Source organism: Frankliniella occidentalis, unplaced genomic scaffold, assembly GCF_000697945.3.
Source record: "Frankliniella occidentalis isolate FOCC.00 unplaced genomic scaffold, Focc_3.1 Scaffold69, whole genome shotgun sequence".
NCBI lineage: Eukaryota > Metazoa > Arthropoda > Insecta > Thysanoptera > Thripidae > Frankliniella > Frankliniella occidentalis.
This window is the reverse complement of record NW_026267199.1, coordinates 976,008-992,653: the sequence shown is the minus strand read 5'-3', so window position 1 is coordinate 992,653 and position 16,646 is coordinate 976,008. Positions and strand designations below refer to the sequence as shown.

At 52.9% G+C, this 16,646-nt stretch overlaps 3 protein-coding genes across 8 annotated transcripts in view; all 3 read right to left on the bottom strand.

Annotated features, from left to right (window-relative positions):
• Positions 1–3,050, bottom strand: part of LOC113203957 (uncharacterized) — a 50,562-nt gene extending 47,512 nt beyond the window's left edge. For 2 of the 6 annotated variants that reach the window (XM_026418927.2, XM_026418928.2), the window contains exon 1: positions 2,809–3,050. In XM_026418927.2, coding sequence (XP_026274712.1) covers positions 2,809–2,952 — 144 coding nt within the window. In that variant the 5' untranslated portion in view covers positions 2,953–3,050. The remainder of the gene's footprint in view (positions 1–2,808) is intronic. The other 4 variants (XM_026418923.2, XM_026418922.2, XM_026418924.2 and 1 more) reach the window with 4 other exon arrangements.
• Positions 3,051–3,788: 738 nt separating this feature from the next.
• Positions 3,789–6,892, bottom strand: LOC113203947 (uncharacterized). The gene is made up of 10 exons (XM_026418904.2): positions 6,546–6,892; positions 6,217–6,460; positions 5,865–6,131; positions 5,530–5,772; positions 5,164–5,447; positions 4,944–5,093; positions 4,662–4,869; positions 4,462–4,576; positions 4,194–4,381; positions 3,789–4,113 (listed from the first exon to the last, which is right to left on the bottom strand). The coding sequence occupies exons 1-10, from the start codon at positions 6,708–6,710 to the stop codon at positions 3,899–3,901; spliced, it is 2,079 nt and encodes a 692-aa protein (XP_026274689.1). The 5' UTR covers positions 6,711–6,892; the 3' UTR covers positions 3,789–3,898.
• A 1,899-nt stretch (positions 6,893–8,791) lies between these two features.
• Positions 8,792–16,646, bottom strand: part of LOC113203889 (putative uncharacterized protein DDB_G0271606) — a 17,841-nt gene continuing 9,986 nt past the window's right edge. The window contains exons 2-7 of the mRNA XM_052268445.1: positions 13,982–14,166; positions 12,930–13,033; positions 11,060–11,477; positions 10,743–10,973; positions 9,256–10,413; positions 8,792–9,202 (exon numbers count right to left, since the gene is read on the bottom strand). Coding sequence (XP_052124405.1) covers positions 9,343–10,413; positions 10,743–10,973; positions 11,060–11,477; positions 12,930–13,033; positions 13,982–14,166 — 2,009 coding nt within the window. The 3' untranslated portion in view covers positions 8,792–9,202; positions 9,256–9,342. The remainder of the gene's footprint in view (positions 9,203–9,255; positions 10,414–10,742; positions 10,974–11,059; positions 11,478–12,929; positions 13,034–13,981; positions 14,167–16,646) is intronic.

Genomic DNA, 16,646 nt, shown 5'->3' with positions numbered 1-16,646 from the left:
TCGGACGCGGGCATGGCGCCTCGAGCAGCCTTCCGTCCCGAACAGCTGATCATAAAACGGAGCCAAATAGAGCACTCGAGACGGGCCTGGCCGGGCCTGGCCGGTGGGACGCACTCGCCCTCACGGACACTTTCTCAGTGATAAGCGGGCCGACTATCACCGGGCAGCATAAACTGGGTCACAAGTACAGGACCAAAAGCTGCCGCCGCCGCCGTGACCCCTCCGCTTGCAATGAGGTCAGAGACCCCGATAATTGGCATGATTACAGAAGGGCGAGGTCATAACCCGTATTGACGATTCGGCCCCCCTCAAAATCATGACTTGCCTCCGCAGCGGAATCAATGAGGAGCACAGGGTTTTCATGAAGTGGTGGTAGTTGAGTACAGGACTATCAATTTTTAAGTTCTGAATCTGGCTATGTGACAGAGGGCCTGTCCTACCAAAATCATATGTATTTGTTTAACTTGGAATGCCATCAAATTTCTGTGAGAACCATAAATTACATCGCACGAAGTCAGTTAAATCGTTCTGTTCTGTTCACAGGCTTACGACTACAGTGACGGCGCGGGCGCCTACGCGTTTACTGTCAACGCGCACATTCATATTATGGAAAACAAGAAAGGTGAGAATGTTTTCCCTGTTGTCTCCTTAACCAACTCTGTTAAAAGCTATTGTTCCGGTGCTACTTTTCACGTGATAACTTTCTCGTTTCGGACAGGGGGGGGGGATACCGTCAGATTGGATCACGAAACGTTTTCGTGGTAGTTACTGCGTGCGAAATTCGTCGTCAGGTTAGGGCAGGGCGTTATTGATTACTAAAGCTTTCGGTGTACGTGACCATGATGGCTGGGCGAGGCGCGCGTGCGGCTAGCTCAGCAGCTCAGCTGCTCCGTCGCGGGTGAGAGCGCCCGGCGGGTAGGCAGCAGCCGCGGCCCCGACGCACCCGTGCGCACGGAGCGTCACGTGGCCTACCCACAGGCGCTGGCCGGGTGGGGGCCACGCCACGCCGCTGTGCTGCCCCGCTCCGGGGCGTCGTGAGGCGTGGGAAAGAGGGCCGATTCCAGGGAAAGCGCTGGCCTTGTCTTGGGGGAGGCATACAAGAGAGACAGGAGGATTTGGTGACAGCAAGGCGGACGGGTTCAGGGTCGGGGCGAGCAAGACGGTGAATCCGTTTATATGTCGTAACGGTCCGCTGTAGAGCGTGCCGTCGTGATGTGTGCCGTTCCGTTACGGGGCGAGTCGATCGCCACCCCCAACCCCCAACCCCAACCACCCGCCTCGCATGCAGAGAGCATCGGCACGCTCAGCTCAACTTCCTTCCCCTTCCCCACGGTGTCCCGGTGACACGGCCGACAGTCGACAGCATCGGCGGCGGCAGCCACCGGTAGCCAGGCCAACTTAGCCACCAGCCCAGCCTTCATCCGACCCGACCTCTGGCTGGCTGGCCGAGCGGGCACTTACTGACGGTAGGAGTGGCAACACCCCGACCGAGACCCTGATCCTGATGCCCAGCCCAGTTAGCCGCTACCCTCGTCCAGTCCCTCACTGAGAGAAATGTTTCGTTGCAGCCATCAAAATTTTGATACCCACGACCAAATTTTGTTCGGTCAGTCCGGCTTAGTCACAGGCATCAAAATTTTAGTTGCTGTAACCGAAATTTCGGTTGCTGTAACCGAAATTTCGGTTGCTGTAACCAAAAGTTTAGTTGCTGTGACTAAAATTTTGATGGCCATGACTAATCCGGACTGATCGAACATTTTTTTATCACTGCAACGAAACATTTCTCTCAGTGCTCGCATTGGCACCCACCCAGCCTAGTTAGTGACCACACCTCACTCGCCCAATTCCTCGCTTTGTCTGGCCCAGCCCAGTTAGTGACCACCCTCGCCCAATCTCTCGCTTTGACCGCCCAGCCCAGTTAGTCGCCACCCCCGCCCGATCGTTCGCGCTCTCTCACCCACCACCCTCCTCGTCCAATTATTTCTCACAAGGAGAGCCCGCCCGCGGGATTTCCCGTGAAACACAACGACGTAACCTCCCCTTCCTCTCGCCTGGAGTGAGGGGTGGGGGTGAAGCACCAGTCCTGCTGGGTATCTCGCCGTCGCCGGCTGACGGCCCGCGCGGGGGGCGGGGGTGCATGGTGGTGCAGCGCGGCGCCGCTGCTGCAGCCCTGCAGACACGCGCCTCGCCCCGCCGCTCCCACCCGCCACCCTCTCCATTCCCGCCCTTTTCCCTCCTCCCGGTCGGCGGCGGGGCCCTTGAAAGGTGTGCCGTCGCGCCGCGCGGGCCTGCTGGCCCGCCTCCTGGCACACTGACCCACCGGCGGGGAGGGCTGAGAAGGGCTTTCCGGGAGGACCTTCCGGGAGGGCTTTGCGCGAGGGACTTCAGCCCCTCTCCTTGCACGCACCGGCGGCGGCGTCCCCTGACCCTGCCGCCCCGGCGCGGTGGCCACGCCGGCCCGGCCCCCCACCCTTGGATGGCCTGTCTTTGTTCCCATCAGCACGCCGAAGTAGCGCCGCCGCCACAGAGCAGAGTGGTGCTGTCCTTTGTCCGCTAGGATGATGGGGTAAGGATTAAAGTAGCCCCCGGAACCAACAGTGTATAACAACGTCAGGCGCGGGGAGGTCCCCACACCCACCCTCTCCTCGCCGCTCCAAACACCTGGAACACCCTTCATAAACGCTAGGGTGGTAACGTTAGGTAACACATTGATTCGCGCTAGCGAATAAACAGGGAACATGCACCCCCCTCTTTTCCCTGTCGAACCGGTCTGACCCCCTCCCGTCCCCGTCCACCCCTGGAGCTCACCGTGTCCCGCCGATGGAAGGCTGCGATGGCGCTGGCGCGCGCGTACAGCTCCTCCTTGAGCCGCTGCGCGTCGTCCTCGTCGTCCAGGCCGTCGTCGCCCTGGCCCGACTCCTCGGCGGGGTCCCTGCTCGAGGCGGGCCCCATGGCACCCCTGCGAGCTCGCGGCCTGCGGCGGCCTGCTCCTCGGCGGGGCGGCGGGGCGTGGCGGGGCTGGGCGGGGCGAGGCGGGGCGGTCGGCCTGCCCGCCGTCCGGCCACAGCGCGACTGGCTGCGCGGGCTCGGTCCCTTTCACTCGCAGGCAAGCCCACCGGGTGGGCCACCCCCACCAGCTGACACGGCCGAGGCGAGCCGTCAAAGGGGTGGGTCGTGGGGGGTGGTTCGGCCGGGCGGGGCGGGGGTGGCTGCGGGCGGGGGCCGGGCTGCCACCTTGCCGCGCCCGGCTCGGCTCGCTCCGCCCAGAGTCCCGATCAATACCGGGCTGCCGGGCTGGCCGTGCCCTTCACCCCCGTCCCCGTCCCCGCCTTTCACGCACAGCGCTGCCCGCGCCGCGCGCCGCCCCCGGGCCGCCTCCGAGGTGCCTCTGTTGCGCGGCTGCAGCCCAGCCGGCGAGCGGAGAGTCCCCGCGCCCCGCGCCCGCGTCTCCGCTACCCCGTCACGGCGCGCATAAATCTCAGCCATGTGGATGTATCCAGAATATACTTGTCTAAAATGCGTCGAGGTACCAAGAACACCTGGTCTCTTGATGTGACCGAGTAACACTCATTTGCAAGTAGGGTAGTATTATTGTTGATACGTTTTTACACGTTCAGTGTGGCGTGGCCACAATGTGATCACGCTTTGCTGGTTTATGCAACCCCCTAGATGCACAGTTGCACTGAACGTGTCAAGTAATAGTGTACATCATCAGGAGCAATGTCAGGGTTGCTGCAGGGTAAAGGCTCATCCCAGGGTTGAGGTGTCATTATATACAAATTTGAAAATTAATTTGACTTGTCTTGAGTTTATTGGTAAATTTATGATCATAATTGAGGTAATACTTATGGTTACAACATTATACTGCCCGGCTTTGAGATGAGACTGTGGTTTGGACTCAGCTCGTGCTAAGAGATTGTATGCGACAAATTACTTCTTCCCTATCGTCTATACCCATTCGGTCTCCAAGGAGATAATTTATAGCAATAGACTCTGATTTATTTTGGGTAGATCTTTCAGCATCTTTGTACATTTCCCACAAAGCCAAACATTCATCGAATTTATTATTTTCCAAAAGAGCATGGATAAAGTGAAGAATAACTTCAGGATCATCTGCATATCAAAAGAAATTAATTTTTAAGACAAGTTCATAATGACTCACTAATTATAAGTATATTTTAAGCAGTTCTAACCAGTTTTCCAGCTAAGAGCCCTTTGAAAACAGGCAACAGCATCATCTGAAAACTTTTTTTTAAGATTCAGTATTGCTTTATGCAAGTACGTCCTTGCAAGTAATGCCCGACATAGCAGTACTGATTCTTCTTGGATAGCCTGATCTTTCGTAGTTTTATCAACAAAGTCTTGAAGTACTTTTGCACACCTACAATGAAAAGAAGGACGCATTAGGTAGTAGATTATATTTAAAAAGTATGAAAAGAGATTTTCAAAAAGATGGGAAACCTGTTTAAAATGTTATTAACATCACTGGAATGTTGAGTGTCTTTTGCATGGGCAAGTAAAAGAAGAGCTATGATGTCTTCTTTCATTGACTCAATGCCGAGAGTAGTTGATTCATCTGAAAAAAAAAAAAAGGACAGTGGCAGGAAAGAAAGTAGTGAGTTAGATAATTACAAGATAATCTCCTTATTTGTGTGTGCTACCTGATAATGGTTGGCTTGAGAAGAATTGAACGGCTGCTTCACAAACTTGCTGAGCATCATAAGCAGATTGGGCTTCAAGGAGGGTAGCGGCAGTATCATGGAGGAGCTCCGACAACTGCCACAAGGAAGCTTTGTCTCCAACACAATCAAAGTTGACACTATTAATGTGAAGGAGCTCCATCAACTTTTCAGCAGCCTCTTTGGGTTGCTGCACAGTTGAATTTTTATGAGTTATTGTATAGTTAAATAGAACATAAAACAATACAATGTGCTAAAACTTACATTATTTGAAAGATGTGCTTTTGCAGAAGAACGCAAAACTTCATCATAACTTATTTCTGGTTGGGAATGCACGTCAAGAAGTATTCTATGTTCCATTCCTGATACTGGAGAAAGAAGTATTGGATGCACAGATGACTCTGTTGACAAATACTTCACAGAAAAATAGGACAATTCAATCTTGCAATGATTGATTAATAATCAATAATTTAATATACCTCACCTCAGATAGTAAGGCTAGTGCTTTGCATTGCTGGCTGACTTTTCCAAGCTTTCCATAAGCTTTTGTAATAAGATATGCACTTAAAGGTATTTGGACTTCCTTGTGTTTATAGTCAACAGTTTGTAATGCCTCCAAAGCTGTGGTAGGCTTGTTCTGAAGGAGGTAAATCTGCCCTTTTAGTGTATTCACTCTACTCTGCATAAAAAGACTTGATGTAGAAAAAGATGTCTGCTGTAGGTGGCACAAACTTCTGTCTAAATTGTCATTATTGAAGTGGGCAAAAGCTGTTAGGTAGATAGATAATAATTATCACGTTCATGGCCACAGTAATTCAGAAGCTAAAATAGGCATTCATGCTTTTTATACCTTTCATGTAATGAATAAGAGCAGAGAAATTGCTATTGTCTAGATCAACTAACTTCAGATAGCTCAAAGCTTTTAAGTTACTCTTTTTTGGATTGTCAGTCTTTTCTCTTAGACAAATCAAGGTTTCGACAATAACCCATGCCTCAGTAATAACAGTTAAATTTGCTTTGCTTAAAAATTCTCCATTGTCTAGCCACCCAAATTTGACAAGGTCTTCACTTTCAAAGTTTGTATCAATGGAATCTACCAAGGAAAATAGAAGTGCATATAAATAATTAAAATAGTTAAAGGCAAATGAATAGGTTGGTACCGTAATCACCAACCACCATACTTACCATTTGAAAGGTGAACTCTTATTTGAGGCAAAATACTATTAATTTCATCTAAAATACTCAGACATTCAGCTAAGGGTTGGTGGAAAAGACTTTCTTCGTTCAACCAGCTTAAGAGTCCCAGTACTATGATTTCAACAGCTAGGTAACATGTTTTCGGGGATAGCTTGAGCAGATATGGAGAGATATTCTTTACTGCCTGTAAAAAGTCATTTTCTACGGATCCAAGAGAATGATGGTATACATTCCACACTCCGTAAGTTATTGACACTAGAAAAAACAAAAGAAAAAAGACACGTGTGTATTAGAATTTACACAGAACACAAAATAGAAAGAAATTATGCTTGGAAATTACCAGTTTTCAAGGTAGAAGAAGCCATTAATAGAGTTTCTCTACTACATGAATGTTGTTGTAATGGATCTATTTTCATAATACTCCACCACATGGCGTTCGAAGTGACACACAGTAGAACATTGAGAGGTATCTTAGAACATGTATGCTGACAATGTGTAACGTGGAATAGTTCTGTTATGGTGCTATGACTTTTTGCCCAGTTACGAGAAATATCCTCAATGTGAAAGGAATCCCAATCTTTGCTCTGCAAGGGAATGTTAAGTAAAGCAATTGCATGTGAAAGTAGATCAGGACAGAAACACCACGACTTCCAAACAGAACTATTTTACCAGCTGGTGACAGACGAATTTGTTGTTTTCAAGAATGATTCGAAGAGAATGCTGCTGAACATCATTAACAATCTTATGTCCATTCAATTCCTGATGTATGGCATGAGCACAGTCTTCCCATTTCCCCACAGTGAACAGTTCTTTCCAAGAACCGCGAAGTGACATTTCAAGTAACGTGTAGTAAAAGATACATTTAAAACGAAATTCGATTGCCTGCTTTCCCACAGTTCAATATTTTGGTTTTATTGTTCTAAATTATCACAGTAAAGATAAAAGCCGCTCTCTCAAAGCTGTTTATGATGTTGTTTGTTCTGCTCTGCTCTCGTTCTTGTTTCTTTTGTTTGTATCAGAGTGCAGCATAGCCAAACTATTAAACAATCTTCCACTTAAGTATTTTCACCCTTTCAGTAACTTTCAATGAAAAATATCATTGAAACGTGTTAATCCTATCTTCGAATAACACATATATTTTGTAGATCGTGGGTAAGAACGAAAAGTCTTGAAGTCACAAAATATTTTATTGCTGGTTATTGGCAACAGCCGGGGCGAAAGTTATCCCAACATAACGATAAAATTGAATCACACAATTTTACACAATACTCACAACTGTTTTACCTCTGGCAAACAAAAAGAACTAATAATCTCAGTGAAATTGTCAACTCTGGAACGGTTTGTAAAAATACCCTTCAAAACGAGAAATAATCGCTCCTCAAATTATTTTGTTTTAACGTTGGTAGACATGGATGCTTGCTTATTTTTGGGTTGTATCCAGTTACCTGCATCCTACATCCTACAACCATGTTGCCAGATGTTGCAGTTGTCGTTTGTTTTGGTCAGAAATCGCCCAGTTCGGTGAGCGGGGAGAGGTTATGTGACAACAACACTCCCGTAAACGCCCCGCGACGGCCCCGCGAGGTCGCGAGAGCCGCGAAAACCGCGTGAGGACCTGCACCGCGGCCTGTCCTGTCGCGAGGACCTCGCGAGTCACCCCCGCGAGGATCTCCCGTCAGCGCTCGCGAGTCACCCCTCGCGTCCTACCCCCGCGACTTCGCGGGTTACTCCTTCGCGAGTCACCCTCGCGAACTCGCAATCTACCCCTCTAGAATAATTTTCGCGACCTCGCGGGGCCGTCGCGGGGCATTTACGGGCGTGTCATTGTCACATAACCTCTCCCCGCTCACCGAACTGGGCGATTTCAAACCAAAACAAACGACAACTGCAACATCTGGCAACATAGATGTAGGATGTAGGATGCATGTTACTGGATAGGCCCTTGATCTGTCTCGACATTTTTACACAATGATTCAATATGAACTCTACGCCAATGGTTTTGAATGTGAAGCATCATTTTAAGAGACACCAGATTCTTCGCTAGTCAAACACGACCTATGGTATGAAAAGCCCGGTGGAGCTGAGTGGCTGCGGCTCAAGCTGCGGCTCCAACCTACCTATAGCGCCTGCGGTATAGGCAGCCCATTCGCCACACACCGTCTGCGGGTGGCGGGTGGGCGGGCGCCACGTCCCTGTTTGCAGCTACACAGTTGTAACTTCAACCGACACGGCCACGGGCAGCTTTATCCGAACCAACTTTAGAAATGAGTGCGTCGTTATGATCGCACCCTTCCCCCCCTCCCCCACCAGGACAAAAATAAAAATAAATAAATAGGGGAATACTTTGCTCATTCCACCGCAGTCTTTGGGCACTTCAATGGTCGGAATGGGTTTGTGGCCACAATAACGTCAGCTTAATCCGATCTGGCTATGGAAGAGGTAATTGCGTAGGGTGAAGTATGCAACATTTGACCGATGTGCGCAGAGGAAGGGAAGGAGGAAACACGAGTTGGATAGAGTTTTGAGCTAGGGATGTTTATTTTGACAAAAACAAAAACCCTACATGTCGTTGACAATTTTTTTTAAAAAGTCACATACTATAATACATCTTGATCCGTTTGCACAATAAACACAACATCTACCTCAGGTCGGTCGCAAAGGACTTGTGGAAAACGCGCTTCTGCCAAGTTTTACAAAAACAGAGTGTAATTGTATCATTATTCTTTTTCTTTGGTCAGCTCGCCACCTGAGGTAAATACACAAGTCTTCTGTGCCCGGACGGTTCTTACACGCTATGGTAACTTTTCTCCTTATTATGTACAGGAAATACAAAAAAAAAAAAAAAAAAAAATACACAAGTCTTCTGTGCCCGGACGGTTCTTACACGCTATGGTAACTTTTCTCCTTATTATGTACAGGAAATACAAAAAAAAAAAAAAACATACATCACTCAGACTCTCTCTCTCACACAAACTCACATTCACGCGCACAAACGACTCGCGTGAGCTGGAGGCCCAACGCAAAAGTAGGTACTAAGATAACTTAGGCCGGGACGCAACCGGCTTCTCTCGAAAACTCACGTAACAAAAAATAATGGTCTAACAATTCTCAGTTCACCAAAAATAGATCACAAAAGCTAATTACAATGAATATTAACAATATTTTGGCAATTGGTGTTGGTAACTCTCACGTGTATCAGACATCAGCTATGGCTCGTGGGGGAGCAGGGGGGATGTATATATCTGCGGTAACACCTAATGTATGTCTGACACATAGGTAGCAGTGGACTTTAGACAAGGCAGCTTGTACCATGAACATGAATGTGCCTTCTTTCTAATATCTTTCTACAAGGCAGCTTGTACCATGAACATGAATGTGCCTGACGTATGAGATAAAATATTGTGTCTTTGGCCCCCGTGGACATTTATTTTGGCAGGTGTGGTAACTCTTGGCCGCTGCGCTGCGATCAGTTGCCGCTGCTGCCGAGGCGCACCCCCCGGCCCTGCTGCGCCTGCTGCGCGGCCTGCAGGTAGGCGTCCTCCTGCGCCTGCAGCAGCGCCTGTCGCTGCCGTGCCGACAGCCGGGGCTGCGGCGCCTGCTCCGGGACCACGATGGGCGCGAACCTCTGCGCGGCCGCCTGCTGCGCCTGGTAGTCGCCGGCCGCGCTCGACCGGTAATACGCCGTTGCCGTGGGGTCGCGGGCCTCGGGGACGGGGGACACGTCAAAGCCGGCATCGATGAGCTGCTGCAGGTCGGTCTGGCTCAGAGTCTTGGAGCTGGCGGGCAGGCGGACGACGGGCAGACCAGCCTGCTTGGAGCCGCTGTCGACCTCCTCGGCGCCGGCGGCCAGCAGCTGCTCCAGGGTGACGGACTGGCGGGGCTGTTGCGGCGGCGCGGGCGCGCGGGACACGGGACTAGCCGTGGCCGTGGACACGTAGATGGAGGAACGAGGGGTGGTGAGTTGGGGGCCGGGGGCCGCCCGGGCGGGGGCGGGCCTGGCGGGGGCGGCGTAGCGCTGGGGCTGCCTGATGTACTGCACCTCCTCGGTGGGCTGCTGCTGCAGCTGCTGCTGTTGTTGAGCCAGCTGCTGCTGAGCAGCGATCTGCTGGCGGGCCAGTGACTGCTGCTCCGCAAGTTGTTGCACCTGCTGGAGGTAGAGTGGCGAGGGCTGCAACACGGTGCGGGGGGTGTGCTGCGGCGCTTGCTGCTGCTGTTGTTGGAGCTGCTGCTGAAGCTGTTGCTGCAGCGCCTGCTGTTGTTGCTGCTGCAGCTGCAGCTGATGGGGCGAGCGGACGGGGTTCAGGGGCAGCGGAGGGGGACCGCCGGGGGTGGTCTCGCGCAAGTACTGCTCCTCAGCCTGGGCCTGCTCCTGCTCCCTCTGCGCCAGCTGCAGCGGGGACTCCTGCACCTGTTGCGCGGCGATCTGAGCCTGCAGCTGCTGTGAGCCAGGCTGGAGCACATACCGAGGTCCTGGGGGCGGTGCGGTCTCCTGCTCTTGTTGGCGCTGGACGAATCTCTGCTCTGCTGGACTCAGCTCCTGTCAAAAAACAATAGAGTATTTAAAATTAGAGTATTTCAATTGCGTTGACATTGAAGTATATACGCATACAAAAATGTAACGGACGTGGGATTTAAAATAACCCCTTCAAAAAGTGAGCCGCAAAGAGACTAGAAAATACGTTGTCATTAGCCCATTTCATCTATTCAAATGTCCTGTAACGCCTGCCGGGGGATTGCCTGGTCGCTCGGGACCGTAATGCACACTAGGCACCATGGATAATGACGGTAGGCACTACAGGGCCCCGTGCTGTGGTCCATTCTTTATCATCCACGAGGGCGTCAAGACTACTCCCGCTCCTCACGCACCTGGAAGTTGATGAACTGCTGGGGCTGGGGTTGCTGCTGGGGCTGGGGCTGCGCGCGTGGCACGGGCTGCAACTGTAGCTGTTGCGGCTGCGGCTGCCGACTCTGCAGCTGCAGCTGTTGCTGCTGCGCCGCCTCGCGCACCAGGCTGAGCTCGGAGGCAGGGCCACCGCTCAGGGCGGCCAGTCCACGCGCCTGCAGCTGCTGCACGTACTGGGGGGAGATGTACTGAGGCTGCGGGCAAGCACAGAGAGAGGATTTTGGCACGAGACTCAAAACGGATGAAACGAAATGGCCGACCGAGCCCGATGTCACCTCACCTGGGGGGACTGGATGACGTCGGCACTCTGCAAGGCGGCTCTCAGGCGGGCGTCGTGCGCGCCGTAGGCCTGCAGCTGGGGCTGGGCGGCGGCGAGCCCGAGGGACTGGCCGCGGGGCACGGGGCCCAGGCCGGGCTGCGGCTGCGGGGGAGGCTGGCCGCCGCGGTACAGGCCGGCCAGCGCCAGCGGCCCGGCGCGCGGAGGGTCGGAGCCGACGGGGCCGCGCGGCGCGAGGAACACCGTCTCCTGGTCGCGGATGGCCTTGCGCTGGTACTCGGCCTGCAGCTCCGAGTTCTGGCGCGAGATGGCGTTGAGCACCGGGTCGCGGGGGCGGAAGGGCCGCGGCTCGCCGGGGGCCGGGGTGAAGCGCTGCGGGGACCGGTCCAGCGGCCCACCAGAGATCACCCCGGACGGAGTCCTGCGGCAGGACAGTCAGTTTGTCACTTTGTGCTTTGCAGGTGGTTAGCTAAGTGCTCTGACGAGGAAATTATCAGAAATGAGGTGTTATTATTTTGGCTGTGGACCATTTGTCAAATAAGATCACATACAGAAGAAACGAGCAGGCCCACACTCTTCCGCCAAACGGAGTTGCCAGCTCCACTTCACTGCGCCGCCAACTCCGTTCGGCTGGGACCGCGCCTGCTCGACCTGTTGGCGATGTTTGGTCAGGTCATGCACTAAACTGTAAATCGAAGGTGTCCAAGCAGCTGTGCGACTCAACTCGTTATTCGTTCTTCGAAAACGCTAATAGTTTTTTGCCTGGATATAGAATATTTCCAGGCAGTCCCGTAAAGACTCCCTCTATACAAGAGGGGCTAATTTCGGCTAATTTCCTATTTATGAATTCTGCAAAGACCTTCGCGTACTAATTGAATTCATTTGATCCGTTTATTTTTCTTTTGCGAGACTCCGCCTGTGCGTTACGTTGCATGGCTGTGGCGGATCGGCCGGCCGGTGCAGACTCTCATCTGCACGAATTATGAACCCTCGCGCCGTACCCGCCGTACGCTCCTCGCCGCTCCGCCAGACTGTGACCTATTCAGAATGTCGCCGCCCCCTAACGCCATGAATACACTTTTGACGTTCACTCTGATTGGCCGGCTGAGCCCCGGCGGTGGCGCGCCAGCCCGCCGTCACTAGCTTATATACTCTTGAACGACGACTCGGCACGCCAGATGTAAAACTGAGAGACCGTCCTGAAACAACGACGCGTCCCCGATGTCGAAAGAAGACGGATGGTAGATCAAGCGTCTCTGTGCTTTGAGGAAAGAGCTTTCCAGACAAATTAGAATGTTGGACTTAAGCAGTGAGATACGGTCCGGTAGAATGATAATTTTCTTTTTCAAAAATAAATAAATCCGTGGACACTAGAATTTGTTGGGTTTGATAAAGAGTGTAATTTTTTTAAATCGGATAATTTTGCCTTTTAAAAATAGAAAAACACAAAGAAACGTTTGCATATGTTTTTTTGTTTTGTGTAGATGTATTAAGGTATCATCTGCTTAAAATGTCGCTATGCTTATGCTTTGTTAAGCATGGGCGTAGCAGGCTTTTTTGCAGACCGTTAAAGTGACACCAAACACATACTCCGAGTAGCGAGTGACATTTCCCGCCAAGAAGAAGGGCGTATCCGGATAGCTCGTCCGCCTAACCTGATTCGGAGTCCCGCCCCGCCCCGCCGTGGCTCTGCGGTTATGTAGCCCGGCGGGGCCGGCCGGTCGGCCAGCACGGGGTAGGTCAAAAGCTTAAACCAACGCAGAGTATGTTAGACCGCTCCGCAAGCTGAGTCACTGCATGGTCAGGGCGTATTGTCGCTGTCGCTGCCAAGCTGTCCGCCCAACTATTTGGTACACTGACTAAACGAACTCACCTGGAGATGTAGTACTGCTGCACCGGTGGCTGGCCGTCGGCGGGGCCGGGAGCACCCTCGGCGCCCTGGAGCTGCTGCAGCAGGCTCAGGTATTCGGGAGGCACCTGGAAACACATTTTTGTAGGCAAAGGCGAATGTATCTGCAGCCAAAACCCGCACCATGGGAGATGAGACTATGAACAACACTACTGAGGATTATTGATGTAATCAACATCTTTCTAATATCTTTCTAATATCTTTCTAAATCCCCCTCTCTTCGCCCCTCTGAGGGGGCCCGCGCACACGCCTCACCGGGACAGACCAGGCACCGTGGGAATAGCGCACTCTCCTACTTTGTATCGGGTCTCCCCCTCTCACCTCTCTCTCCCTCTCCCCTCTCTCCTCACACTTACCGGCTCAACTATTGCGACATCCCCGTCCCGTTCTCCGCCTAGCTCTTCCCCCTCTGCACTGTCTCCGCCTGTCTCTAATTGATCGGCAGCCTATTGGCAGTCTCCGGTAGGCGGGACAGGTCTGCCCATAAAGGCTCGCCTCCGCATCATGACATTGCACCAAGACTCCTTTTTTCCCCTCAAACCACCGCTTTTTTATTTCCCCCACACTACCTTTTAACTTTATAATAGTAATAATATAATCTGTGATCGCGCAACGCACGCGGAAGTTCAACGCCGCGTGTCGTTTGCATAAACATTTGATTACCCGAGAAGCTGGAAAGTTGTTAGGGTGGCCGCGGCCAAGGTATCGCGCCCGGCCGGCGCATGTGCGCTGCGCTGAGCCGTGCGACGGGCGTGGCTCCCGACCCGACATGACTCAGTGTAGTTGAATGGACCAGTTCTGGTTTTTCGGGTCACGGGCCTGAAAGGCAGGGCATGCATGTCCTTGGACCGAAAGGTTCCATTCGCACCAAACAAACAGCAGCGATCCCCTTTCACCACACTCCGTGACGCCGAGTGTCCAAAGTCTCTCTTGAATAATGTACTTGTTACTCTGTGCTTTTCCGAGGGCTTCACCTCGGTTTTCACAATTTACCTAACTGTAAAGCTGTTAATTACCTCTTTGTTCGTGAAGTCGGCCTCGCCCTCCGTCTGCCGCTTGTCCCTCGAGTCGACGACCCTCTCCAGCTCCAGCATGATGAGCTCCTTGCCCTGCTTGCTCTCCTCGGCGGGCTCCGCTGCCTTCTTCTTCTCCTCCTCCGCGCCGCTGACCACCAGCGCCAGCAGCAGCACTGCTGCCGCTCCTGCAACAGCAACATTTTCATTTAATACTTGACTATGGAACTCAGCAGCAGTAATCATGCAATGGGCAGGGCATCTAAAAAAAAATTAAAAATAAAAAAACATTCAACACAGTCCGCTTCATCACTTCGATTTGAGTGGTTACAAAACAGCACAAAAGTCGAACCTTTTGCGCGCGGGTTACATATTCGTCCAGTGCACTGTAAAAGTACTTTAACACGTTGAGTACCACGCGTGGGCACATGGTGGCTGTGCCTTGCGAGGGAACGCCATCCCTCTTTATTTCTCTGGGACTCAAGGTGCCGAATATCCAATTTACTAACGATGTGCATGTGTAAGATCTACGATCAATAACGTTGTCGTAAGTTTGGTTTGAGCGAATTTGGAAAAATACTCAGGACGGAGGAGAATGAAACAAAGTACACTCAAGGGCAGCTGGAGCGGAAGTGAAGGTTTGCTGTGTTCCTCAATCTAGGCGTGAGTAGTAGATAAGGCATCGTTCAGAAAGTCCACCCGTCATTCTCCGCTGCGAACCTGCCAAAGGCAGCCTGTCTAAGCTCTCATAGCGCCTGCTGGGTAGGCAAAATCTCGTTTGCAGTGCATGCGTGTATTGCGGGGCGGCCTACCCCGACTCTCATAGGCGCCGAAAAACAAAAGTACAAGCTTCGAAACATTTTTCGCCCACTTCAAAACGACTCTGTCACCCGACATCCGGAGATAGTTGACGGGCCCCCGATGCGGATGTGCCCGAAGCAGTGTATGCACACAGTGTAACCGGCGCCGCGCTCGCTCTGGGATCATTAAACCCCGCGCGGAAACACGACTCCTTCCTCGGCCACAATGAGCCCGGCGCGTGCCGCCGCAGCAGACCTTTCTCCGGCCGGTGGTGTCGGTCGAGATCGGCGCGAAAAACGAAAACCACACGTCCGAGCGCACACGACGGGCAAAAAAGTTGGGGGATACATAACTACAACTGGGATGGCGACCGGTCGAAGAAAACAACACGCGGCGTGCCGTGCGATCCTATGGTGATGCCACCGCCGCCACGGGGCTCTATGTGTGTGGAGACAGCCGCCGCGGTCCCAGGACAGGGCAGGTCAAGGCGCGGGAGCCCCGGGCAAGGACCCGACGACGGCCCGGGCAGCCCCCCTGTCAATAGAGCGCGCGGCGGGGCGGGGTTGCCTCACTATGGGCGTGCGGGTCAACAGATCAAACGACGTGGGACGGGACAGTTTTGGCCGCGTCATAGACCTCGCTTAGGTACTCATAGGGCACCTGAAAGTTGGGCATAGGACTACCAAAGAGAGATGAAACCATACAGAACAACACAGCCCGGCCCGTCAGGCTACTACTGGCCCCCTGCTTAGAGCAGATTGTGATTTTAATTGCTGGTGCGTGTTTTATTGCGAACCGAACTCCCGCGACGACGCCCATAGTCCTGAGTTAGTTCTCCCCCCGTGACGCCCCAACGCTAGTCCGTCCGGCCCGGCCTGTCTCGCGGAGGCGGTGGTCCCGGTCCAGTCGGGCGGGACCCCCGGGGCGACAGGCGAGCGCGGGGGCCGCGAACCTTGACTTTGAGAAGGCGAGCAGCGTTCCAATCCGCATGGTCCTGCCCGGCGGGGGGTGTGGTCGGGCCGTGCTGCAACACTCCGCCCCACCGTCACCGAGGACGCTAAGCTTGTCGTTGCTGCTCTAGTTCTTGTGTTTAGTGAGTGAGTGAGTGGGTGACCGAGCGTGCGAGCGAGCGAGAAGACTTGTGCTGAAGCCGTGTTCTTGTTTCCATTTACACCACCACAACGCCACCATTGATAGGTATAGGGGAGGCAGTGTGTGCAGTTGATCGGCACGCATTCCTGCAGCGTGTGTGAGTGTTGTGTGGTGCGTTGTTTGCGAGGGAGAGGGACGTGAGATCCGGTCCGAAAAGGAGGGAGGTGAGCAGAGGGCGAAGGGGTTTCTCTGCACTGGCCATATTAGTCATGCACGAACAGAGAGAGATGGTGAGAGGGTGCGCGGCATTCCCATGGCAACTTACTGGAGCCGCGCGAACGACGGCGAAGCACATTATTTTTCGTTCTTTTTTTCCCATATTTCAACAAAAAGAGAATGGGTTGTCTCCGGTCGGGCGGGGCGGGCGGGGGCCAGAGTCTCTGCAGTTCGCTCTCAGCCTTGTGCAGCAGTGTGTATTGGACTCTCTCGCTCGCTCGATCCAGCGTCCAGTCGGCCTATTGTGCGAGCCACAATGGTGTCGTCACGCGTATAGAGCCGTGGGTTCGAATACTCTGCCCGGACGACGACGTTTCCCTTTTAACGCTTCGGTGTGACCCTCGGCGCGGTGGGTGAGGCAATGCGGCAATGCGACACAAAACTACTACATCGTAGCGCAAGTACGTCGCACGAGAACGGGCAAATGTCGCCACCAATGATGTGTCCGCGTCGAGTACCCCGCTGAGAGTTCACTGCGCGGCGGCACCCGGGGGGGGGG

What these genes read in the sequence shown, in the direction of transcription:
- LOC113203947 (XM_026418904.2), bottom strand. Translation starts at nt 6,710, where the DNA reads ATGTCACTTCGCGGTTCTTGGAAAGAACTGTTCACTGTGGGGAAATGG. An exon ending in TTCTTCTACCTTGAAAACTG is followed by an intron (nt 6,132 to 6,216) that starts GTAATTTCCAAG and finishes TGTTTTTTCTAG; the next exon opens with TGTCAATAACTTACGGAGTG. An exon ending in AAGAGTTCACCTTTCAAATG is followed by an intron (nt 5,773 to 5,864) that starts GTAAGTATGGTG and finishes TTTCCTTGGTAG; the next exon opens with ATTCCATTGATACAAACTTT.